Genomic DNA, 26,393 nt, shown 5'->3' on the forward strand with positions numbered 1-26,393 from the left:
GGAGGAGGCGGCACAATTGCTTTTTCCTACACTGATTGGTTGAACCCTTACGGTCTTGAGCAGTGATTGGTGGAAACGTGTGTCTGTGACCTTACACTTCCTGGCTGTGGCTGCGGGGTGTTCCTAGCATCGGTGAGCACCGGGTAATGATGTGACGCTTTCCTGCGTCCTGCGGTACCGCCGCCATGTGGACTGCATCATTTTTTTTACATACTGACGTCATAACGTGGAGTTTCATGGGAAGTGACGTCACCCAGGCCGAGCAGACCCCTCACAGATTGGCCATGCTGTACAATCCCAGTGACCCTGTGTGTGGGCGACTTGTAGTTCTCCAGTCACGTGATTTTAGTCTTCTCGCCCCTATAGTAATGTGTGACAGGCTGCCATGTTTGTTTCCTGTTGCCCTCACGCCTTGTGTTTCTCCCTGCAGGCGCCGAGGTCGCCGCGAGAGATGGTCACCATGGCGACGGACCTGCTGCTCAACGACCTGGACTCCAAGTTCTGTGCCGACAACCTGCTGACCAGCGAGGACTGGGGTATATACGCCGTATACCTGTGCGCAGCGCCACGTGGCGGAACATATCGGGGACATGGCCACAGAGCCGCCAGAAGGGGACGACACGGGGGCTACAGCACGGCGCCCTCCAGTGTAGACCTGAGCGGAGGCGTTATCCCAGCAGTGTGTGGCGGTACTGTCCGTGGGGCCGGAGATCAGGCCGAACAGCGCTCCGCCTCTTCTATCAGTCCCGTACCGCATGTGCAGCCCCCGTTCTCGGAATCAGGGGGTCCCGGCGGTCAGATCTCCAGCGACTTATCACAATCTCCAGGGCGCCAAAGGGTTCTCATGGCAGTTTGGGGTCTATTGGAAGCCCCCATCACTTCTGTTCCTCCATAGAGGGACAGGATATATACTGCGGTGCTGGGGTGTTACCGTGTATAGTACGAGCGATGAAGCGATCGCCGGCTCAGAGGAAAAAAAGATGTCCTGGACAAAAGTAATGGCGCCCCTAGATAAGGATCGGTGCATCCTGTAATCAGCATCACGGGAGTCTGCAGACTTGTAATCAGTCGCCTATTTATAGGGTGAAAAGTAGTCACTGTGCTGTTTGTGATCATGGTGTGTACCACACGGAGTGTGGAGGAAAGAAAGCCGACGCGAGCCGTGTCTCAGGAGATTTACTGCATCTGGCACAGGGGGGTCTTGTATCTGTGTGAGGGGGACAATGAAACCTCAGGACTCTGACGGCTTAGGCAGGTTATTGCAGTGACCGGTGTGCGGTTTTCTTACTGTAATGGATGTTACCGACAATCACGTTCTGTGCAGCTGCAGGTGTCCGACCTGTGAAAATAGCATGATCTGACTGCCGATGGACGACCCCTTTAAAGCCGCTCCACTCAATCTCTGAATCATTTCTGGGTGACTTTAGTTTATATTAACCTCAAGGACAATGCTGCACACTGGCGCTCCGTGTATGGAGGCGTTCTCGCGTTGTGGCGGCGTTCTCGCATTGTGGAGGCGTTCTCCCGTTGTGGAGGCGTTCTCTCGTTGTGGAGGCGTTCTCTCGTTGTGGAGGCGTTCTCTCATTGTGGAGGCGTTCTCCCGCTGTGGAGGCGTTCTCTCATTGTGGAGGCGTTCTCCCGTTGTGCAGGCGTTCTCCCGTTGTGCAGGCGTTCTCCCGTTGTGGAGGCGTTCTCCCGCTGTGGAGGCGTTCTCCCGCTGTGGAGGCGTTCTCCCGCTGTGGAGGCGTTCTCCCGCTGTGGAGGCGTTCTCCCGCTGTGGAGGCGTTCTCCCGCTGTGGAGGCGTTCTCCCGTTGTGGAGGCGTTCTCTCGTTGTGGAGGCGTTCTCTCGTTGTGGAGGCGTTCTCTCATTGTGGAGGCGTTCTCCCGCTGTGGAGGCGTTCTCCCGCTGTGGAGGCGTTCTCCCGTTGTGCAGGCGTTCTCCCGTTGTGGAGGCGTTCTCTCGTTGTGGAGGCGTTCTCTCGTTGTGGAGGCGTTCTCTCGTTGTGGAGGCGTTCTCTCGCTGTGGAGGCGTTCTCTCGTTGTGGAGGCGTTCTCCCGTTGTGCAGGCGTTCTCCCGTTGTGCAGGCGTTCTCCCGTTGTGGAGGCGTTCTCCCGCTGTGGAGGCGTTCTCTCGTTGTGGAGGCGTTCTCTCGTTGTGGAGGCGTTCTCTCGTTGTGGAGGCGTTCTCTCGTTGTGGAGGCGTTCTCTCGTTGTGGAGGCGTTCTCTCGTTGTGGAGGCGTTCTCTCGCTGTGGAGGCGTTGTCCCGCTGTGGAGGCGTTGTCCCGGTGACGCATATTGTACTTCAGGGAGAGGTCTGCGGGGCTTCCCTCTCACTTCTCCCCGCCCGGCTTTGGTAAATTGACCGCCCGTCCCTAATTTGCTTATAGTAGCAATTTGGTCAGTGAAGCCTTGCTGGTAGAAGCACCTGTGTTTAAGCCGTCTTGGTGTGGGTGGCCCTCTTAAAGGGAACCTGTCACCCCCAAAATCGCTGTTGAGGTAAGCTCACCGGCATCAGGGGCTTATCTACAGCATTCTGTAATGTTGTAGATAAGCTGCCGATGTTACCTGAAAGAGGAGAAAAAGACGTTAGATTATACTCACCCAGGGGCGGTCCCGCTGCGGTCCGGTCGGATGGGTGTCTCCGGTCCGCTCCGGCGCCTCCCATCTTCGTTCCATGACGTCCTCTTCGGGTCTTTACGCCGCGGAAAGGTCAGAGAGGCCCGGCGCCTGCGCACTGCAGTACTTTGCTCTGCCCTCAACAGGGCAGACAAAGTACGCCTGCGCCGGAGCCGTGGCGTAAAGACCCGAAGAGGACGTCATGGAACGAAGATGGGTGGCGCCGGAGCGGACCGGAGACACCCATCCGACCGGACCGGGACCGCCCCTGGGTGAGTATAATCTAACGTCTTTTTCTCCTCTCTCAGGTAACATCGGCGGCTTATCTACAGCATTACAGAATGCTGTAGATAAGCCCCTGATGCCGGTGAGCTGACCTCACCAGCGATTTTGGGGGTGACAGGTTCCCTTTAAAGGGGTTGTCCCATGTGGGAATGAGAATCTGGCAATGAAGTCCCCCACTTTCACCACGTGGTCCATCCATCTATCTGCTTATGGTGGCGCCATTTGTTATGTTGATTACTTGTAGACCGTTGTGGTCGATGAGGCCTCTTACGTCTTCGTTGTGTCTCAGATACAGGCCTGTACGGTTACGCCGACGTGTCAGACGACTATGGCGACCTGTTTCCATCCGGGTTCGGATCTTATCCTCTACATCTGGTAAGTGACCCCCTGCTGTTTCCTTTTGTCCCCTTGCATCTTCTACATCACTTTTCTCCTCTCCCCAGTATGACAACCAGATGGACGTAGAGTCGTGCTCCGTGTCCTCATCTCTGGATGAAATCCACAGCATCAACTTATCTGGTGAGAGTAATAAATATATATATAATCTTGTCAAAGATCACAGCCGGGGAGTCATGTTGAACCACCCCGCTGTTGCCTTTTTGTCACGAACACCCTTTGCTGCCCCCTATCGTCAGGACAATTACGCCATTGAACGACGCTTAATGGTGGAGTCTGCATGCTGTTACCACTACCAGGCTGATTATCAGGGAGCTCACAGTGAGTGTAGTGTATATATACAACCTATTCCAACACATGTAACACACACACACACACACATATATACATATATACACACACTGCGTGCAGAATTATTGGGCAAGTTGTATTTTGATCACATGATACTTTTTATACTTGTTGTCCTACTCCAAGCTGTTCAGGCTTGAGAGCCAACTACCAATTAACACCTTAATCCCATATGACGTACTATCCCGTCAAGGTGACCTGGGACTTAATTCCCAGTGACGGGATAGTACGTCATATGCGTTCGGCCGCGCTCACGGAGGGAGCGCGGCCGATCGCGGCCGGGTGTCAGCGGACTATCGCAGCTGACATCCGGCACTATGTGCCAGGAGTGGTCACGGACAGCCCCCGGCACATTAACCCCTGGCACACTGCGATCAAACATGATCGCAGTGTACCGGCGGTACAGGGAAGCATCGCGCAGGGAGGGGGCTCCCTGCGTGCTTCCCTGAGACGATCGGTAAAAGGCGATGTACTCACCTTGTACCGAGCGTCTCCTCCCTGCAGTCCCCGGATCCAAAATGGCTGCGGGGCTGCATCCGGGTCCTGCAGGGAGGACTTCTGGGTCCACAGCAGGCGCTGGTAAGCCTGCAGCGCTGTAAGTCAGATCGCTGATCTGACAGAGTGCTGTGCAAACTGTCAGAACAGCGATCTGTGATGTCCCCCCCTGGGACAAAGTTAAAAAAAAAAATTCCACATGTGTAAAAAAAAAAAAAAAAAAAAATTCCTAAATAAAGAAAAAAAATATATATTATTCCCATAAATACATTTCTTTATCTAAATAAAAAAAGAAGCAATAAAAGTACACATATTTAGTATCGCCGCGTCCGTAACGACCCAACCTATAAAACTGTCCCACTAGTTAACCCCTTCAGTGAACTCCGTAAGAAAAAAAAAAAAAAAGAGCCAAAAAACAACGCTTTATTATCATACCGCTGAACAAAAAGTGGAATAACACGCGATCAAAAAGACGGATATAAATATCCATGGTACCGCTGAAAACGTCATATTGTCCCACAAAAAACAAGCCGCCATACAGCATCATAAGCAAAAAAATAAAAATGTTATAGTCCTCAGAATAAAGCGATGCCAAAATAATTATTTTTTCTATAAAATAGCTTTTATCGTATAAAAGCGCCAAAACATAAAAAAAATGATATAAATGAGGTATCGCTGTAATCGTACTGACCCGAAGAATAAAACTGCTTTATCAATTTTACCAAACGTGGAACGGTATAAACGCCTCCTCCCCCAAAAGAAATTCATGAATAGCTGGTTTTTGGTCATTCTGCCTCACAAAAATCGGAATAAAAAGCGATCAAAAAATGTCATGTGCCCGAAAATGTTATCAATAAAAACGTCAACTCGTCCCGCAAAAAACAAGACCTCATATGACTCTGTGGACCAAAATATGGAAAAATTATAGGTCTCAAAATGTGGAGACGCAAAAACTTTTTTGCTATAAAAAGCGTCTTTTAGTGTGTGACTGCTGCCAACCATAAAAATCCGATATAAAAAAACGCTATAAAAGTAAATCAAACCCCCCTTCATCACCCCCTTAGTTAGGGAAAAATAATAAAATTTAAAAAATGTATTTATTTCCATTTTCCCACTAGGGTTAGGGCTAGGGTTGGAGCTAAAGTTAGGGTTAGGGTTGGGGCTAAAGTTAAGGTTGGGGCTAAAGTTAGGGTTAGGGTTTGGATTACATTTACGGTTGGGATTAGGGTTAGGGGTGTGTCAGGGTTAGGGGTGTGGTTAGGGTTACCATTGGGATTAGGGTTAGGGGTGTGTTTGGATTAGGGTTTCAGGTAGAATTGGGGAGTTTCCACTGTTCAGGCACATCAGGGGCTCTCCAAACGCGACATGGCGTCCGATCTCAATTCCAGCCAATTCTGCGTTGAAAAAGTAAAACAGTGCTCCTTCCCTTCCGAGCTCTCCCGTGCGCCCAAACACACATTGCACAACAATTTTTGGGGTCCAATTTCTTCTCTTACCCTTGGGAAAATAAAAAATTGGGGGCGAAAAGATCATCTTTGTGAAAAAATATGATTTTTTATTTTTACGGCTCTGCATTATAAACTTCTGTGAAGCACTTGGTGGGTCAAAGTGCTCACCACACATCTAGATACGTTCTTTAGGGGGTCTACTTTCCAAAACGGTGTCACTTGTGGGGGGTTTCAATGTTTACGCACATCAGGGGCTCTCCAAACGCAACATGGCGTCCCATCTCAATTCCAGTAAATTTTGCATTGAAAACTAAAATGGCGCTCCTTCCCTTCCAAGCTCTCCCATGCGCCCAAACAGTGGTTTACCCCCACATATGGGGTATCAGCGTACTCAGGACAAATTGTACAACAACTTTTGGGGTTCATTTTCTCCTGTTACCCTTGGTAAAATAAGACAAATTGGAGCTGAAATAAATTTTGTGTGAAAAAAAGTTAAATATTCATTTTTATTTAAACATTCCAAAAATTCCTGTGAAACACCTGAAGGGTTAATAAACTTCTTGAATGTGGTTTTGAGCACCTTGAGGGGTGCAGTTTTTAGAATGGTGTCACACATGGGTATTTTCTATCATATAGACCCCTCAAAATGACTTCAAATGAGATGTGGTCCCTAAAAAAAATGGTGTTGTAAAAATGAGAAATTGCTGGTCAACTTTTAACCCTTATAACTCCCTAACAAAAAAAAAATTTTGGTTCCAAAATTGTGCTGATGTAAAGTAGACATGTGGGAAAATGTTACTTATTAAGTATTTTGTGTGACATATCTCTGTGATTTAAGGGCATAAAAATTCAAAGTTGGAAAATTGCAAAATTTTCAAAATTTTCGCCAAATTTCCATTTTTTTCACAAATAAACGCAAGTTATATCAAATAAATTTTACCACTATCATGAAGTACAATATGTCACGAGAAAACAGTCTCAGAATAGCCAAGAACTGTTGAAGCGTTCCAGAGTTATAACCTCATAAAGGGACTGTGGTCAGAATTGTAAAAATTGGCCCGGTCATTAACGTGCAAACCACCCTCGGGGCTTAAGGGGTTAAGTAAATCAGGTGATGTGCATCTCTGTAATGAGGAGGGTTGTTGTCTAATGACATCAACACCCTATATAAGGTATGCTTAATTATTAGGCAACTTCCTTTCCTTTGGCAAAATGGGTCAGAAAAGAGATTTGACGGGCTCTGAAAAGTCCAAAATTGTGAGATGTCTTGCAGAGGGATGCAGCAGTCTTGAAATTGCCAAACTTTTGAAGCGTGATCTCCGAATAATCAAGTGTTTCATGGCAAATAGCCAACAGGGTCACAAGAAGCGTGTTGGGCAAAAAAGGGACAAAATAACTGCCCATGAATTGAGGAAAATCAAGCGTGAAGCTGCCAAGATGCCATTTGCCACCAGTTTTGCCATATTGCAGAGCAGCAATGTTACTGGAGTAACAAAAAGCACAAGGTGCGCGATACTCAGGGACATGGCCAAGGTAAGGAGGGCTAAAAAACGACCACCTTTCAACAAGAAACATAAGATAAAACGTCAAGTCTGGGCCAAGAAATATCTTAAGACTGACTTTTCAAAGGTTTTATGGACTGATGAAATGAGAGTGACTCTTGATGGGCCAGATGAATGGCCCAGAGGCTGGATCAGTAAAGGGCAGAGAGCTCCACTCCGACTCAGATGCCAGCAAGGTGGAGGTAGGGTACTGGTATGGGCTGGTATCATCAAAGATGAACTTGTGGGACCTTTTCGGGTTGAGGATGGAGTGAAGCTCAACTCCCAGACCTACTGCCAGTTTCTGGAAGACAACTTCTTCAAGCAGTGGTACAGAAAGAAGTCGGTATCGTTCAAGAAAAACATGATTTTCATGCAGGACAATGCTCCATCGCATGCCTCCAACTACTCTACAGCGTGACTGGCCAGTAAAGGTCTCAGAGAAGAAAAAATAATGACATGACCCCCTTGTTCACCTGATCTGAACCCCATAGAGAACCTGTGGTCCCTCATAAAATGTGAGATCTACAGGGAGGGAAAACAGTACACCTCTCGGAACAGTGTCTGGGAGGCTGTGGTGGCTTCTGCACGCAATGTTGGTCCTAAACAGATCAAGCAACTGACAGAATCTATGGATAGAAGGCTGCTGAGTGCCATCATAAAGGTGGCTATATTGGGCACTCATTTTTTGGGGTTCTGTTTTTGCATGTCAGAAATGTTTATTTCTAAATATTGTGCAGTGATATTGGTTTACCTGGTGAAAATAAACAAGTGAGATGGGACTATATTTGGTTTTTATTAAGTTGCCTAATAATTCTGCACAGTAAGTTACCTGCACAAACAGATATCCTCCTAAGGTAGCCAAATAAAAAAAAAAAAACCCAGTCCAACTTCCAAAAACATTAAGCTTTGATATTTATGAGTCTTTTGGGTTGATTGAGAACATAGTTGTTGATCAATAATAAAAATAGTCCTCTGAAATACAACTTGCCTAATAATTCTGCACGCAGTGTATATATATACCTCGGTAGGGTCCCTGCCAACTCCACAATAACCCAAGAAAGATTAGTAGCTTCCACCACCCATCGTTTATACCTGCCGATTGTACACCCATTACAGTTTCAGGGTGCGGTTTACAGAACAAAAGGAACCGCTATTAAATTGTATATTTAATCCAGAAAGATAGGCAGTGTTTTGTAAAATCTTTTGTATATTTTTTATAAAGGGGAGGAGATAATACCGCACATACAATTACATAAAATAAAAAAAGGATTAACGAAAGAAACTTCTTAAACACTGATCACAGAGATGGCTTAGAGAAGGGGCGCACTTTGGTTGGGTAAAGCATGCCTACACGGCAATGTATCTTCCGACATTAAACACAGATCATAATTTGCGTTGTCTTTTTATCAGCACCTAAGTTCCACCCACACATCCTAAGTGGGTCACATTATGTGATGTGGCTTCAGTTTCAGAAAATTATGAGATTCCTAACTTCCAGGATATCTCCGCCCCTGAAGATCGCAAGCATTCAATGTTGTCGTCATATTTTTTATCGTGATTATCTGACCACTGGCACCTAACTGTCTAATCGCAGATGTCCGGTTACTTCTAAAGGTGTTAGATATCCCACTTCTCAGCCTCTTGAATCTACAAACCTCAGACTTTCTGACTTTTCCCTACAATAGATATCCTGCTTTATCCATTTGGTCACCACCGGCATTCCCTGCTTGAAAAGATGTTTGAAGCTGGAGCTTACTATGATTTGATTAGTTTTCCTCACTGTATATGTTCAATATGGTTCTTCGTCAAATAAGTGTAAGCACTTTCTCCCTGATGTTCTGTGTGGGGAGGTGAATGTGCCCTCCTTGGAGATGTCTTATGGATCTAAATTTTTTTTTTGTTACAAAGTTTATCAAGTGTGAGGGGGAGCTGTTTATAAAGCATCCTCTGCTCAGATCTGGCAGGATTCGGCCTTCTTCACCATTTTTCAACTTTCTTCTCCATAGAATACAATGGAAGAATTAATTCACCTACTTTTCCCCTAAATTTCCGCAAGAGATAATCTGACAAAGATCATCTATGCATCCCGTTGTTCTGTGACCAGGCAAAAATGCAAAATCGGGTGGAAACTTGCCTCACCTCCTACCAGGAGGAGAAACTTTGCTTAATGCAAAATTATTATTAATCAGCTATGTAATATGATGTCTCTGTGTATTATACAGCCCCGATAAAGAAGAAAGATACAGCTTCATCTAAAGGTTTAATCTGACAGAAAAGGACATAGCTGCTTCTAAAGGGTTAATTTGATAGAGCAGGACATGGCTGCTTTTAAAGGGTTAATCTGACAGAACAGGACATGGCTGCTTCTAAAGAGTTAATCTGACAGAACAGGATGTGGCTACTTCAAAATGGTTAATTTGACAGAAAATGAGAAGCCTCACATGGCTGTCAGAATAGTGAGACAGTAAAAAGAGACCCTTCTTCTTCCTCCTTCATCAGAGCTTTCATCACTAAATTACACATGAGTTTTTTTCAGTTTTCCTAATTTTATATTTATTTGAGAATTTTGTATTCGTTTTCCTTGAGGGGAAAAGTCCACTTTAATGGGGTCTTTGAGGGGAAAATGAATATTGTTAAAGATAAGGACTACGATGCCTTGCTGAAATGAACCCCATCTGGAATTGATATTTAAAGGGACAGTGCCACTAGGATAAATGTGGTCCTTATGACCTAGGATAAATGTGGTCCTTATGACCTGTGTATAGCTGAATATTAGGGACCCCGCTCTGTGGCATTGGTGGTCCCTTGCTTACAAGGAATTCATGTTTCCCTTTAGATCTCTTAGTGAAGACCGAGCCGGTGTCCCCCTTCTCGTCATCCTCCTGTGATTCCTCCTCCTCCTGTGATGGCCTCTACATGGTGAGTACATTATTACTAGGGCCGTAGATCTGTAGATCTCCTGCCTGCAGTGGTGGCGCTTATGTCCTGCCATGTCTCCGGCGGTGGCTGTGCGCCGCTTATCTCCCCCATAACTCCCTGCATGTTTTAGTTTCTGCTCCGGATATTGTGAATGTCTTTGTGCACAGTCCTCTCTAGGAGACTCCAGGACCTCCGTGAAAGTGGAGCTGCCGCCATCACCCCCATGTACAAGCCTGGAGGTGCCTCCTGCTCCGTGCAGCGCCCTGCAAATAACTCTGCTGCCAGTGACGTCCACAGGTGAGGGCATTGTATCTACGAGATCGTCATATGTCCCGCTGTGCCGAGATGGAGGGGTACAGCGCCACACTTGGGCATGGGTATGATACTGCATTAACTTACATGAGACTGGTCTGCAGTACCAGAAATAGCCTGTAGACAACAGTGGCGCTGCTTCTAATAATAATCTTGCGCTGTCTCTTTATAGGACCCATCACCCCTCCTGATTTTGTCAGTTTTAGTACAGATTTATGTTCCCTGTGAAATACCAATTTGGGGTCTTTATTGGTGTCACTCCTCCGTTGCTGACCTTGTAATCAGTGATTGGCAGTGTAGGGACACCGCTCCAGCTAGTGGATTTGTGCGTGTGTTTCCAGGTGGAGAAACGGAGGAATGGCATGAGATGAGCAGAGGCTGCGGGGTTATTTTATAAAGGGTGCAGGGACACGTCCTCAGCCAGTAATCAGTACACCCCGGAGAAAGAGAAAGACAGTGTTCAGCATTATCCAGGAGTTCGTGTGGCTCTGGGTACGGCTCTCTGGTGACAGCGCTGCGGCTCTGGGTACAGCTCTCTGGTGACTGCGCTGTGGCTCTGGTTACGACTCTCTGGTGACTGCACTGTGGCTCTGGGTACGGCTCTCTGGTGACTGCACTGTGGCTCTGGGTACAGCTCTCTGGTGACGGCGCTGTGGCTCTGGTTACGGCTCTCTGGTGACGGCGCTGTGGCTCTGGGTACAGCTCTCTGACGGCGCTGTGGCTCTGGTTACGGCTCTCTGGTGACGGCGCTGTGGCTCTGGGTACAGCTCTCTGGTGACGGCGCTGTGGCTCTGGTTACGGCTCTCTGGTGACTGCACTGTGGCTCTGGGTACGGCTCTCTGGTGACGGCGCTGTGGCTCTGGGTACGGCTCTCTGGTGACGGCGCTGTGGCTCTGGGTACGGCTCTCTGGTGACGGCGCTGTGGCTCTGATTACGGCTCTCTGGTGACTGCACTGTGGCTCTGGTTACGGCTCTCTGGTGACAGCGCTGCGGCTCTGGGTACGGCTCTCTGGTGACGGCGCTGTGGCTCTGGTTACGGCTCTCTGGTGACGGCGCTGTGGCTCTGGGTACGGCTCTCTGGTGACGGCGCTGTGGCTCTGATTACGGCTCTCTGGTGACTGCACTGTGGCTCTGGTTACGGCTCTCTGGTGACTGCGCTGTGGCTCTGGGTACAGCTCTCTGGTGACTGCACTGTGGCTCTAGGTACGGCTCTCTGGTGACTGCACTGTGGCTCTAGGTACGGCTCTCTGGTGACTGCACTGTGGCTCTGGGTACGGCTCTCGTGACGGCGCTGTGGCTCTGGGTAGGCTCTCTGGTGACAGCGCTGGGGCTCTGGGTACGACTGGCGATGGAGCTGCGGATCTCAGACTCAGGTGATGGTGCTTTGGCGATGGCGCTCTTATGATGGCGCTGCTGCTCTGGCTAAAACACTGTGTCACTGGTGACGACACTCTAGTATGACGCTGTGGCTGCCGCTCTGGCTCAGGTTATGGTGCTGTGGCGATGGCGCTTTGACGATGGCGGTGCAGCTCTAGTACGACGCTGTGGCTGCGGCTCTGGGTACTGGTCTCTGGCGAACTGGTGACGGCACTCTGGCTATGGCGCTGTGGATCTAGTAATGGCGCTGCTGCGCCAGTGATTTTTTTTCAATATATTCTCAGGACTGACATTGCTTCCTGTCATTGCTTTCTTGTAGCTCAGCCCGGATGTCTCCCCAAGTCCAGCATCTCTATTTCCAAGAAACCGGCCTTACAACCGAGACCTGCACCAGGGGCCAAACAAGCCGCAGCTCCCAGCAGCGCCCCACACACCATCATCCTGCAGCCGGTGACCAGCACGCCTCCGCCCGCTATAGTGCCCACTCTCACAGGTAAAAGCTCACCCGGCTGTTCTCACGGTGCAGGGACCCCCACATCCCCAGGACGGGGGGCAGATGCTGGATCACTGGGGATTGCATCTGAGATTCGCCGGTCCTCAGTGAGGTCATATGTGCTATTAGGACATCATCCCGGGGGCTGCCCTGCTAGGGACCCTCTATGAGGAGTGCGTGTTCTGCTGGAGCCCATGGTCAGCCATCTGTAGTACTGCATTACATCTGGAGCCAATTGACTGGCTGGATCTAATGCATTACATTAATCATTTGTAACCTGCAGTAGCTCTTGGAAACCAGGAGGGGGCAGTACTGCAGCTTCTAAATCCGTTTAATGCATGATGATATTCTTTATCAGCCATTTTTCACTGATGAAAGACTGAAGGGCTGAATACCTCCGACCGTATGAGCCCAGCTTTTTATTCCCAGCGCTACTTACAGAAATGCCTTTTTTCCTTTTATCGGTGCCATTCCCAGTAATGGGGTTGTCCATCTCGGCTGCAAAGTTGAACACAACCTGCAGACAGAGGTGGCGCCGCTTTCAAAGGAGGAGAGCCATGCTGGTTTTTTCCCCCTGATATTGGCATTGAACCATTTTCAGAAATGCACAGGAGAGGCCGTAAAGCAGAATGCGGCGGTATACAGGCCAGTGCAGAGAGCAGGACACCGGACGTGGCACATAATGCCAGAAATCTGCCTGCCGGTACAACCGGCAAAAATACGGTAGTTGTCAATCTGGATTAGCAAGAAAGGAAGCTTCATTGTCTGGGTGAGAAATATAAAATGTGACTATGAGGTCATCAGAAGGAGGCTGACACCAGAGAGCAGCAGAGAATACATGGCCGGGGTTTTAAGGGGGTAGTATGGGATTTAGTGTATCCAAAAACCCAAAAGGAAGTGATGTGTGTGTAGCACAAGGGATCAGACGATGTCAGGTTATAGGGGCATTATCGCGTTTGGAAAAGTCCGATGGGGAAAAATACTCTGCTCAAAAAAATAAAGGGAACACTTAAACAACAGAATATAACTCCAAGTAAATCAAACTTCTGTGAAATCAAACTGTCCACTTAGGAAGCAACACTGATTGACAATCAATTTCACATGCTGTTGTGCAAATGGAATAGACAACAGATGGAAATTATTGGCAATTATCAAGACACCCTCAATATAGGAGTGGGTCTGCAGGTGGGGACCACAGACCACATCTCAGTACCAATGCTTTCTGGCTGATGTTTTGGTCACTTTTAAATGTTGGTTGTGCTTTCACACTCGTGGTAGCATGAGACGGACTCTACAACTCACACAAGTGGCTCAGGTAGTGCAGCTCATCCAGGATGGCACATCAATGTGAGCTGTGACAAGAAGGTTTGCTGTGTCTGTCAGCGTAGTGTCCAGAGACTGAAGGCTCTACCAGGAGATAGGCCAGTACACCAGGAGACATGGAGGGGGCCGTAGTAGGGCAACAACCCAGCAGCAGGACCGCTACCTCAGCCTTTGTGCAAGGAGGAACACTGCCAGAGCCCTGCAAAATTACCTCCAGCCGGCCACAAATGTGCATGTGTCTGCACAAACGGTTAGAAACCAACTCCATGAGGATGGTCTGAGTGCCCGACATCCACAGATGGGGGTTGTGCTGACAGCCCAACACCGTGCAGGATGCTTGGCATTTGCCACAGAACACCAGGATTGGCAAATTCCAGTGACAGAGTCTGGAGACGCCGTGGAGAGCGATCTGCTGCCTGCAACATCCTTCAGCATGATCGGTTTGGCAGTGGGTCAGTAATGGTGTGGGGTGGCATATCTTTGGAGGGCCGCACAGCCCTCCATGTGCTCACCAGAGGTAGCCTGACTGCCATTGGGTACCGAGATGAGATCCTTAGACCCCTTGTGAGACCATATACTGGTGCGGTTGGCCCTGGGTTCCTCGTAATTCAGGACAATGCCAAACCTCATGTGGCTGGAGTGTGTCAGCAGTTCCTGCAAGATGAAGGCATTGAAGCTATGGACTGGCCCACCCGTTCCCCAGACCTGAATCCGATTGAGCACATCTGGGACATCATGTTTCGCTCCATCCACCAACGTCATGTTGCACCACACTGTGCAGGAGTTGGCGGATGCTTTAGTCCAGGTCTGTGAGGAGATCCCTCAGGAGACCAACCCCGGCCTCATCAGGAGCATGCCCAGGCATTGTAGGGAGCTCATACAGGCACGTGGAGGCCACACACACTACTGAGCATCATTTCCTTGTCTTGAGGCATTTCCACTGAAGTTGGCTCAGCCTGTAACTTCATTTTCCACTTTGATTTTGAGCATCATTCCAACTCCAGACCTCCGTGGGATATTAGTTGTGATTTACATTGATAATTTTTAGGTTTTATTGTTCTCAACACATTCCACTATGTAATGAATAAAGATTTACAGTTGGAATATTTCATTCAGTGATATCTAGGATGTGGGATTTTAGTGTTCCCTTTATTTTTTTGAGCAGTTTATAAAAATAATTTACCCCATCGGTAAACTCCGTAGATGGAAAAATATCTAGAATGACAAAATTACATTTTTTGGGGTCGCTGTAATTCCACAAAAAATGCTGATACCAAACCGGTATCAATAGAACCGTCGTCTCATCCTGAAGCAAATGCACCATCACACGGCTCCATTGCCCGAAAAATTAAAACGTTGTAGGTCTTGGAACATGGCTACACGACCCCCTAAAAAAAAATTGGGGGGGAGGGGGGATTTTTTTTCCCCACTGAAATAATAAAATCTCTGGACATGTTTGGTATCGCCGTAATCATACTGATGAGCAGAATCGTGTTGTATGGTCACTCCGACCAATAACTGTACACTGTAAAAACAATTCCTGAAATACAATGTCAGAATTGCTGGGGTTTTTTCACAATTTCTCCCCATTTGGAATTTTTTTCCCGTTTTTCAGTGCACTGTGGGGTAAATTGAAAGGTGTCGTTCAAAAGTGCAACTCATCCCGCAAAAAAAAACAAGCCTCATACGGCTATAGAGACAGAAAAACTACAGCCATGGCTCTGGGGAGGAAAAACGAGGACGCAAAATCGGAAATTGTTTAACCATTCTGATGCCGCTCTCCATCTCTGACAACAAATGGCTGAGATTGGGGCCCATGGGATGGGTAAGCTATGTAACCATCACAGCCAGGGACTTATGAGACCCCAGTCACCGCCATCTTTGTACTCCCCTAATAGCCAACTCTAATCTTATTGTTTCGCAGTTTATAGCCCCAGCGATCGAACAATTGAAGGTCGCAGTCCCCTGGGGAGAAATAAAGTGAAAATTAGTAAAAAAAAAAAAAAAGTTATACACATTTGCATTCACCCCCTTTTCCCAATCTAACATATTCGATGTTATCACATCTGCAAAAAAAAATAAAAGTCTGATTTTTAAACATATAAAATTACTTGTCCAAGACGGCAAACTGCATAAAAGAACAAAAAGTAAAAAGAAATGAAAAGTGAGCTGTGTTTCTAGCAGCTGCCACCAGAGGGCGACCTGCCACGTGCGTTGCTGGGCGGCGGCGCCTCCTAGGAGCTCCTAGCACTTAGGTTTATTGCTCCTGTCGGGGGTCCCGGCGCTGCTCCTCGGTAGCGCCTGCGCTGCGTTCTGGCGGAGGCCCCCTTCTCCTGGATTGTGTGCGGAGGCCCCTACATTCCAGCTACTAACAAATAACCTCCAGTGTGTCCGGATCTGCTCGCTATACAATGATTTCATTGTTGGCAGGACATCATTATTTCTTCCTACCAAGACACTTACTTCACTGATTGGCGGCTCCAGAGCTGCGCTCGTCTCCTGGCTACTCAGGACAGGATCCATGGCTCACCTCCATCATTGTGAAAATGCTCTTCTGAGATACAGTGGGCCGTACAGGCGAGTGGCCTGACGACGCTGCTATATCTTTTGTCGCCTCGCTCCCCCAGTCACACAGTGGCTTTCTGCTCTCATCATGTCTAAAGCTAAAAAACAGGTTTCCTAATGACAGCAGTGCAAAGAGGGAGCTTAGGTGACATTTACAGATAGCTATAATGTCACCTAAGCTCCCTCAATGAACTACTGTCAATAGAAAAGCTGCAAACAGATGATCAGCAGAAGTGTCGGGTGTTGGACCTTGGTCCTGAACAGCCCCTTTAACAGTTAAAAATCTGAACGGATCCTTTAAAATCCTCTCTAAGTGTGAGAGTAGCTGTTCAGGACTTACATATGACGGTCCAGCCCCCGACACCTCCGCTGATCAGCTATTTTCAGCTAAAACATAGGTTTTCATTTTACAGAGCAGTTCATTGAGGGAACTTAGGTGACATTATTGCTGAATGTAAATGTCACCTAAGCTCCCTCAATGAAACGGTCTTTATCAATAGAAAACGTGATCAATCCTTAGAGCAGTTGTACAGCTATTTTAAGGTCTGCCAATCAGCTGTTAGCAGGCTGGATGTGCACAGTATACTGAGCTGTGTAGTGGCTGTTCTCAGTACGGAAGATCACATTCACTTTACTAAGAGCTGCAGCACCTCCAGAACACTGCTCATGTGACCGCTGCAACCAGTCGCTTGCAGCTGATTTATTATGTTATCCTTCCCTGGCGAATCGATGTTTCTTGATCCCTGACAATCCCTTTAAGAGCCTCATTTAATTCCCATCTTTAGGGCAAATATACCATGAACGTACAAGATGGAAATAGCCCTCCCTTTGAGCTAGAATCATCCAGGCCCTGTTCTCGCCGTGAGGTGGGGCAGAGCGTGGTGGGCCGGTCCTGTCGCTATCCCGTGGCTGCTCAGGAATACGCCACTATCCATGGCCGCAGATTCCTGTATAGTCTCATTATGTGCGGCCTCTCGCCCCCCGCGGGGGATCGTCCTCTCTGAGGGCGCACCGTCCACAATGCAGCATAGTCCGGGGATCGGCCACAGATGTTCCTGGTTATTACATGGCTCGGTAATTTCATGCTTGATTAGAAGAGTTTGGTAACGAGCCTCCCCCTGTGATTATAAGCCTCCTCATAGACTTCCTATAATTACTGTTTCCTGCAGATACCCTGGCCCCCATCCTGACTCCCTCCCCTCCTGCCGCCCCTCTAATCCCCTAATGGCGTCCAGGCCTCGTGTCACATCCTCACTTCCCGGCCAGGATCGTCACCTGCGGATCATAAGTCATGGGCTCGGTTCCCCCGATTCTCTCCTGTATCCTCGTGGGATCACACCATGTATCGTACAGTGCTGCATTATGCTGTGCCTCTGTTACTCCTCCTGGAAATGGGAAGGTATAGCAGGCGGAGAGTCGTAGTCTCCTCTATTGTCACGGAATGTGGCTTTGCAGCCCGTTCTTAACCATTTCTTAACCGGTCACCTTCTTGCTCTGTGATGACCAATGTCTCCGGTATATAACGCCGTCTGTTGATCTGTATCACCCTTCTCCTTCATCTCTTCAGCCTCCACACCAGTGATGGTGTCTCAGCTCATGACAGTGCAGAGCGGGGGGACCGTGACATCACCTGTTAAACATGAAGCCAAGACCATTGTGCCTGCCCCGACTACTGGCAAAAGCAGCCCGGCTGAGGTGGATGTGAGTCTTTCAGGGTTAAACCTTGTAAAATCATTAAAAATATTTTTTTTTCATTAAATTAATCTGTCAGCAGCCACCACTAGGGGGAGCTCCCTGTATACAGAGATACATGATAAGATTCTGTCTGCAGTCACCACTAGGGGGAGCTCTCTGTGTACAGAGATACATAAGATCCCCTATGCAGTCACCACTAGGGGGAGCTCCCTGTTAACCGAGATACATAAGATCCTGTCTGCAGCCACCACTAGGGGGAGCTCCCTGTATACAGAGATATATGATAAGATCCTGTCTGCAGCCGCCACTAGGGGGAGCTCCCTGTTAACAGAGATACATAAGATCTTGTCTGCAGCCACCACTAGGGGGACCTCCCTGTATACAGAGATACATAAGATCCTGTTTGCAGCCACCACTAGGGGGAGCTCCCTGTATACAGAGATACATGATAAGATTCTGTCTGCAGCCACCACTAGGGGGAGCTCCCTGTATACAGAGATACATAAGATCCTGTCTGCAGTCACCACTAGGGGGAGCTCCCTGTATACAGAGATACATAAGATTCTGTCTGCAGTCACCACTAGGGGGAGCTCCCTGTATACAGAGATACATGATAAGATCCTGTCTGCAGCCACCACTAGGGGGAGCTCCCTGCATACAGAGATACATGATAAGATCCTGTCTGCAGTCACCACTAGCGGGAGCTCGCTGTATACAGAGATACATGATAAGATCCTGTCTGCAGCCACCACTAGGGGGAGCTCCCTGCATACAGAGATACATGATAAGATCCTGTCTGCAGTCACCACTAGGGGGAGCTCCCTGTGTACAGAGATACATGACAAGATTCTGTCTGCAGTCACCACTAGGTGGAGCTCCCTGTATACAGAAATACATAAGATCCTGTTTGCAGCCACCACTAGGGGGAGCTCCCTGTATACAGAGATACATGATAAGATTCTGTCTGCAGCCACCACTAGGGGGAGCTCCCTGTATACAGAGATACATAAGATCCTGTCTGCAGTCACCACTAGGGGGAGCTCCCTGTATACAGAGATACATAAGATTCTGTCTGCAGTCACCACTAGGGGGAGCTCCCTGTATACAGAGATACATGATAAGATCCTGTCTGCAGCCACCACTAGGGGGAGCTCCCTGCATACAGAGATACATGATAAGATCCTGTCTGCAGTCACCACTAGCGGGAGCTCGCTGTATACAGAGATACATGATAAGATCCTGTCTGCAGTCACCACTAGGGGGAGCTCCCTGTATATAGAGATACATGATAAGATCCTGTCTGCAGTCACCACTAGGGGGAGCTCCCTGTGTACAGAGATACATGATAAGATCCTGTCTGCAGTCACCACTAGGTGGAGCTCCCTGTATACAGAGATACATAAGATCCTGTCTGCAGCCACCATTAGGGGGAGCTCCCTGTATACAGAGATACATGATAAGATCCTGTCTGCAGTCACCACTAGGGGGAGCTCCCTGTATACAGAGATACATGATAAGATCCTGTCTGCAGTCACCACTAGGTGGAGCTCCCTGTATACAGAGATAAATAAGATCCTGTCTGCAGCCACCATTAGGGGGAGCTCCCTGTATACAGAGATACATGATAAGATCCTGTCTGCAGTCACCACTAGGGGGAGCTCCCTGTATACAGAGATACATGATAAGATCCTGTCTGCAGTCACCACTAGGTGGAGCTCCCTGTATACAGAGATAAATAAGATCCTGTCTGCAGCCACCATTAGGGGGAGCTCCCTGTATACAAATGACTATAGCACGTCTTTATCTCTTTATATTTATATACCGAGTTATCTTTCATTTATGTCACCCCCTCCCTCTTCCTTCTCAATTATAATCCACAATATTCCCCCCCTCCTTTTTAAGCCAAAGCTCTTAAAGAGACAGCAGCGCATGATTAAAAACCGTGAATCTGCATGTCAGTCACGGAGGAAGAAGAAGGAATACGTCCAGAGTCTGGAGGCGAAATTGCAGGAGACGGAAAGACACCTTGAGATCGCCCGCCGAGAGAACCGAGAGCTGCGGGAAACTGTGCAGCATCTGATGAGGGAGGTGAGCGGACGCCGTGAAGTGTCGGGGAAATCATTAATATAAGTTTCTGCTCCTCACCCCTCCTACTTTATGATTTATTGCAGAACTCGTCGCTCCATGGCTCCACCAACAATCGGAAGGTCGTCTGCATCATGGTGGTCCTACTCTTCATTGCATTCAATTACGGGCCCACCAGGTGAGCGTGCGCAGCCCCTGAGAAAGCGGGTCACTTGTCCACCGCACATAGACTCGGGGTGGTTAGAGCGTCCCCCAGTGCATTTTCTAGGCATTAATGGAAGTATAACGGATGGGACATTCTCATTCTTTCTGTCCAGTGTGACTCGTAACAATATGGCGGAGGAGACGATGAAGAATCCGGAGGTTTCCTACAGTGGCCGCAACCTGCTGACTTTCAACAATAAAGAGGATTCGTCTGATCCCCCAAGACCAAAATACTACGCGCCTCATCCCGCCAAACGCAAAAGCTCATTCAGGTAAGAAGCAACAGTGAGTCCACGCCGCGGGGCCAGACGTGGGAGCCGCGGGGTCAGACCTGGGGGCCGCGGGGTCAGACGTGGGAGCTGCGGGGTCAGACCTGGGGTCCGCGGGGTTGGACGCGGGGGTCAGACGTGGGGGCCGCAGGGGTCAGACGTGGGGGCCGCAGGGGTCAGACGTGGGGGCCGCAGGGGTCAGACGTGGGGGCCGCGGGGTCAGACGTGGAGACGCAGGGGTCAGACGTGGGGACGCGGGGGTCAGACGGGGGGGGTCAGACGAGGGGGCCGGGGGGGTCAGACGAGGGGGCCGGGGGGGTCAGACGAGGGGGCCGCGGGGGTTGAGACGTGGGGGCCGCGGGGGTGAGACGTGGGGCCCGCGGGGGTGAGACGTGGGGCCCGCGGGGGTGAGACGTGGGGCCCGCGGGGGTGAGACGTGGGGCCCGCGGGGGTGAGACGTGGGGCCCGCGGGGGTGAGACGTGGGGCCCGCGGGGGTGAGACGTGGGGCCCGCGGGGGTCAGACGTGGGGGCCGCGGGGGTCAGACGTGGGGCCTGCGGGGTCAGACGTGAGGCCAGGAGGCCTGAGCTACGTCGGCTGATGTATTAGGGAGAATCATTCATTGTTCTTTAGTGTTGATATTTATGCAGTCTTAGATATTCGTGTCGTCTTCTCAGTAACTCGTCAGGGTCGCTGGCAAATGTCAAGCACTTAATGGTTCGAGACCTGGACCAGCTCTTCCTCTCCTCAGACTGCAGACACTTCAACCGCACGGAGTCGCTCCGGTAGGTGCCACGTCGTGGATTATTATATCTGTCGTTACCTCGTAGTCCACGTCTAAGACACGGAGAGCAGTGGGGCTGCGTACATGGGGATCTCCTGAGGTCAGAGCGAGGGATTTTGTCAAGTTTCACCATAGTTTGGGGTCTTGGGTCAGGACTATTCGGGGACTGTTGCCATCATATTCCTGCCCCAGGAGAGCTCCTCCTTTCTTCTCTTAAGGGTAAGGTGTAAGGGAAAAGTTTAGTAACTGGGCCAAATAATGGAGTGAATGGAAAAGACCGCCCCTGATCTATTGCTGCTTTTATGTGCGAGGACAAACCCTTTCTTTGAGACAACCCCACTCTAAGAGTCCATTTTTCTCATTTTTGGTTCTGATTTCACAGTGTAGTAATTTGATGAGTAGCACTGTTTGGTTTTCATGTCCTCACCAGTCGGTCTCTATAACCTTCTCGTCCTCACCATATCCTCCTCATTCTCTCTGTATCCTCCTCGTCCTCTCTGTATCCTCCTCATCCTCACATGTTGATCTGCATATCTTCCTCACCGGTCGGTCTCCAAATCATCCTCGTCCTTGCGGGTCGGTCTCCATATCCTCTTTGTTCTTACCAGTTGGTCTCCATATCCTCTTCATTTTCACAGGTCGGTTTCCATATTCTCCTCGTCCTCACAGGTCTGTCTCTGTATCCTCGTTGTCTACGTGGGTCAGTCTCCCACAACCTATCGTCTTCGCGGGTTGCTCTCCCCCAATCTCGTCGCCCTCTCGCGGGTCTCTCTCCCGCAGCCTCGTCGCAGTCGCGGCTCGCTCTCCTACAGCCTTAGTCGCCCTCGCGGGTCGGTCTCCCACAACCTCGTCGCCCTCGCGGGTCGCTCTCCCACAATCTCGCCGCTCTCGCGGGTCGCTCTCCCACAACTTCGTCGTTCTCGCGGGTTGCTCTCCCACAGCCTCGTCGTCCTCATCTCTTTCTGTTTCCCGTGCAGGTTAGCGGACGAGCTCAGCCTGTGGGTTCGCCGGCATCAGAATGAGAGGAAGACAGGAAAGCAGATCCCGAAAAAACAGCGTAAAATAAAGGTTTGTGTGCGAGTGAGCGGCTGATGGATGTTACCGCTCATTTTCCCGTGTTCGCTTCTTCCCTTCTTGTAAAGCTCCGCGCAGTATCAGTGATTAGTATTATCTCTTGTGTCAGACACTTTACTGTTGTTTTCTCTTCCAGAAACCGCTGATCAGGAACAATATGGCGCTGTCAGATCTGGTGCCGGCTCACATGTCCAGACTGCAGCCTCACAGGTCCGGCTCTTCACTGTCCTCCAGATTCTCCTCCTCCCATTCATCTTCCCATTATCCACATTGTTCCGATATTAGTTCTGGCGTCACCGTTGGGCGCGTTCTCCGCTGTCCACCTCTGTCTCTTCCTCGTGTCTCCTGTTCTGTCCATCGCACACCCGCCTCTCCGATCCCCCCCGACTGTGCTGCCGTCACGCCCGTCTGGCTGTCTATTCTGCATTACACCCTATGTCTCAGCATTTTGCATTTCTTTCCTATTTCCTTAAAGGGATCTTTTTTACATCTCCCATTTATGAATATCTTGTTGGAAGGGGATTCTGTTACTGTTACTTGGGACCATCATGTATTCATCAGAGCACAGAACAGCTGCTGTTTGTCTCTGGGGACCTGGTGGTCCATGTATTCCTAGAACTTCCCATTGATTTCTGTGCACACAGTATAATACTTCATTACTCCTGTAGGGGCGCTGAAGAAAACCTGAGCACTTGTTTTAGGTTCCTCTTCAGATTATAGCTTATCTCTGAGGGTCCTGAATGCAAGACCCCCTGTGATGAGCTCCATTCTGTTGTGAAACTTACATTTTTGTAGTGATCGTTCTATCATTCCCATAGGTTACAGAGTTCTCCGCTGCAACTGTTCGGCCCCCAGGAGGCCAGCGATCACTTTCTAATGGACGCCATTGAACGGCGGGAAGATACGTTCTACGTGGTCTCGTTCCGCAGGGTCAGTGTAGTGGTTCGCACGATGCGAGGACGAGCTGCCGTCCTGCCCCATGGGCTGCACAATCACTCCCATCCTCTGTCTTTCAGGATCACCTGCTGCTTCCAGCAATAAGTCACAATAAGACGTCACGTCCGAAGATGTCCCTGGTGATGCCGGCCATGTCTGTCAATGGTGAGTCCTAAAATACGTGTCCTAAATCGGGTAGAACAGAATAGGCGAGACGAGCAAATCTGACAAAATATGGCGGAGAAATTTGTTTCATATCGAATTTATTTGAGCCCAATTTACCATAACACAATTATTTCGATATTCTGTAAGGACTCCTGAACTCAAATAATTAACAGGGAAGGGGTTAAAAAACAATAAGATATACTCAACTTGCCCCCATTCCTTCCTCTCCTGGACAGTGACTCACAAGTGGCGCCTGCCCTTCACTACAATGAACGATCAAATGATTTTTACTTTCGGCAATCCAAATAAAGTGTTAGAACGTTTCCATCACGTTCCCTCACCTTCCTCAGATACGTAAACTGTGGGGGTCTGACTACTTAGACTGTAGACTGGGGTCAGATTCTGCAGAGTCCCATCTTGTGGGGTTCTGCACAGCCTGGTTCCTGAATTCCAGATCCCCAATCTCAGGACCCTCAATAGTTCATGTATCTGGGGAAGGTAAGGGAATATGACCGAAACCTCAGAACATAAGACGTTATTTGGATCACCGAAAATATAAATCATTTGATCATTTGTGCAAGTTTTGTTTATCTCCCTGCTGCCGCAGTCATTCACTCACTCGCAGGTTTGATTGTCTCCCTGCCGCCGCAGTCGTTCACTCACTCGCAGGTTCGATTGTCTCCCTGCTGCCGCAGTCATTCACTCACTCGCAGGTTCGATTGTCTCCTTGCTGCCGCAGCCATTCACTCACTCGCAGGTTCGATTGTCTCCCTGCTGCCGCAGTCATTCACTCGCAGGTTCGATTGTCTCCTTTCTGCTGCAGTCATTCACTCACTTGCAGGTTCGATTGTCTCCTTGCTGCCGCAGTCATTCACTCACTCGCAGGTTCGATTGTCTCCCTGCTGCCGCAGTCATTCACTCACTCGCAGGTTCGATCATCTGCCTGCCACCACAGTCATTCGCTCAACCGCTGGTTCGATCCGCCTCAGTTGTTCGCTCATTCGCCGGGGCGCCCACTCTGATTCCTGTAGGATTACTTCTCTCATCCTTAGTGATTGTAATTGCTGGGGGTCCTACCGCTGGGACCTCCACCGACCATGAGTGTCCTATGTGTTTGGAGCGATGGTCGGAGAAAGCAAAGTTCAGCACTCGTTTACCTCCGTCAGCCCCATGGTCGTCTATTACGGGGGGACAGCTTCTTTAAGGCAATCATCTCAGGGCTTGGTTACTGACGATCTGACCCTTGTGCCTCGCAGACAGCGTCTATAACAGCACGCGGGGGTACGAGACCATGATGCAGATAGACTGCGAGGTGATGGACACCAGGGTGATCCAGATCAAGTCGTCCACGGTGCCCCCCTCACTACGCACACCCCGGACGCCCCCTCCACAGCAAGGGAGCGCAAGCGGGAACCAGTCCCTCTATCTGCAGGACCAGACGTCAGTGGCCGACGGGCCGAACTGAGGAGGCAGCGATCAGCGTTTTATACTGTAAATACAGATATATGTATATAAGATGTGTAAGTAATAATGCAGATATATATGGGGTGGGATTCTGGGGTGACGGATGATGGCCCCCTGCCAAATTTACACCAGCCCTTAAGGGGCGGGGCATGACACAAGGATTCTCCGCCCCCTAAGGGTCCGCCATGGCGTCTCAGCCGGAGTGTTCCTTTAATCACAATTCAGTGTGTTTTTATGTTCTACTAACGGCATGAAGCTAAAGGGAAAAATGAAGGTCGATGCACTATTTCTATTTTTTGTTATTCTGTTAGTTGTTTTTTTATGTGTGTTTTTTTGTAATCTAAATTATATTTCCTCCCCCCCCCCCCCCAAAAGAAAGTCAGTTCATTAAGATAAACTGAAGTGCATCCACCCCCATCCCCCCCACTCACATGGTAGAGTCCATAGATTCCCATTGGCGCTGACCACGGACACAATATGGCGCCTCTTCCATGGTCGCACTATGGGGTGGAGCAGAATATATGTGGTCGTTGTTACTAATCACTGATGAACTTTTATATGCTGACATTTTGTACCTAAAGCAAAAAAAAAAGTGAACCCCTCTAAATGCCGGCTCAGTCCTCCGAGCTTATGTTGTGGGGGCCGCACAAAGCTTCTGCCGTCCAACAGGAGAAGGATCCAACCCGGGACATAAACTGTCTGCAAATGTGACATGTGGGGGTTGTAGTCCATCTGCGGTGATGAAGATAAAAAAAATGAATTCCGGATGATCAGACGCCTGTATATAAGGGGATGTCTGTGTATGTGTGCACAAGTCTCTGTAGGGTCTCGTCTCCCGCTGTACATATGTTCAGGTTCTATGTATATGACATTGTGTGTACAGAGAAATTAAGGGTAAAGACGGACCCCCGCACATAACCAGGGCCAGATATAGGGGGACCCCCGCTGCCTGCTGGCCCCACCAAACAGGACAGTGAGGGCAAACAGCTCCTGGAAGGGCGGAGAGCAGAATTCTGTATTAAAGGGGCATTTCCATCCCATCCACTCATGGCGGAGATGGGAGGAGTACCTGTGCAAATGCTGGGGGTGGTCAGGAGTACAAAACAGCCGGGAAGAATTGTGCTCAATCCCATTGATTTGTATGAGAGTTGCCCCCCCGCTCGGTGGTGTCAGTGATCCCGGCCACCTCCAGCATATAGACAGGTGTTGCCATGAGTGGCTAAGATGGAAGCGCCCCTTTAATTGTCATCACTCTTGATTTTGCAGGATTGCAGTGGATTTCCCCTTTAAGCCATTATATGGGGTCTAACGAATATATAAAACCGTTGGTTCATAATTATCTGGACTAAAGGGTGGGGCGTCGCGCCCGGACCCTGAGCATTGCTCTTTGCCCTCGTCTGTCTCATGGGGGCTTTGTCTGTCTGTATATTGTATACGGGGTTTATAGAGTCGGCTGCTTTTATTGAAGACACATAGGATGCGAGTGAGGGGGGACGTGCAGCCCAGTGCGTGCCAATCCTCCGGAGCTGCAATCTTTACTTTGTATTTTGTTGAGGTGATTTTTTTTTTTTTATAATAAATCATGAAAAACTCAA

The 26,393-nt window shown here is 49.2% G+C and overlaps 1 protein-coding gene across 3 annotated transcripts; it reads left to right on the forward strand.

Annotated features, from left to right (window-relative positions):
• Nucleotides 1–4: 4 nt before the first annotated feature.
• ATF6B (activating transcription factor 6 beta) lies at nt 5–26,393 on the forward strand. 3 transcript variants are annotated; one of them, XM_077286084.1, is made up of 17 exons: nt 5–132; nt 431–536; nt 3,193–3,278; nt 3,347–3,422; nt 9,971–10,053; nt 10,221–10,350; nt 12,062–12,235; nt 17,691–17,824; nt 19,721–19,906; nt 19,990–20,081; nt 20,221–20,379; nt 21,053–21,160; nt 22,137–22,227; nt 22,370–22,443; nt 23,052–23,163; nt 23,250–23,334; nt 24,591–26,393. In XM_077286084.1, exons 2-17 carry the CDS (start codon nt 452–454, stop codon nt 24,797–24,799), a joined length of 1,884 nt encoding a protein of 627 aa, XP_077142199.1. In that variant the 5' UTR covers nt 5–132; nt 431–451; the 3' UTR covers nt 24,800–26,393. The 3 variants fall into 3 exon arrangements, with proteins under 3 accessions (XP_077142199.1, XP_077142200.1, XP_077142198.1); XM_077286085.1 differs by having other exon boundaries at nt 19–143; XM_077286083.1 differs by lacking the exon at nt 5–132 and adding an exon at nt 186–308.

Source organism: Ranitomeya variabilis, chromosome 2 (assembly GCF_051348905.1).
Source record: "Ranitomeya variabilis isolate aRanVar5 chromosome 2, aRanVar5.hap1, whole genome shotgun sequence".
NCBI lineage: Eukaryota > Metazoa > Chordata > Amphibia > Anura > Dendrobatidae > Ranitomeya > Ranitomeya variabilis.

Bases quoted from the DNA above. Each gene is read 5' to 3' on its own strand.
- ATF6B (XM_077286083.1), top strand. From the start codon at position 186: ATGTGGACTGCATCATTTTTTTTACATACTGACGTCATAACGTGGAGT. The intron at 20,082-20,220 runs GTGAGCGTGCGC...CTTTCTGTCCAG, and splicing joins TTCAATTACGGGCCCACCAG to TGTGACTCGTAACAATATGG. The intron at 20,380-21,052 runs GTAAGAAGCAAC...TCGTCTTCTCAG, and splicing joins AAACGCAAAAGCTCATTCAG to TAACTCGTCAGGGTCGCTGG.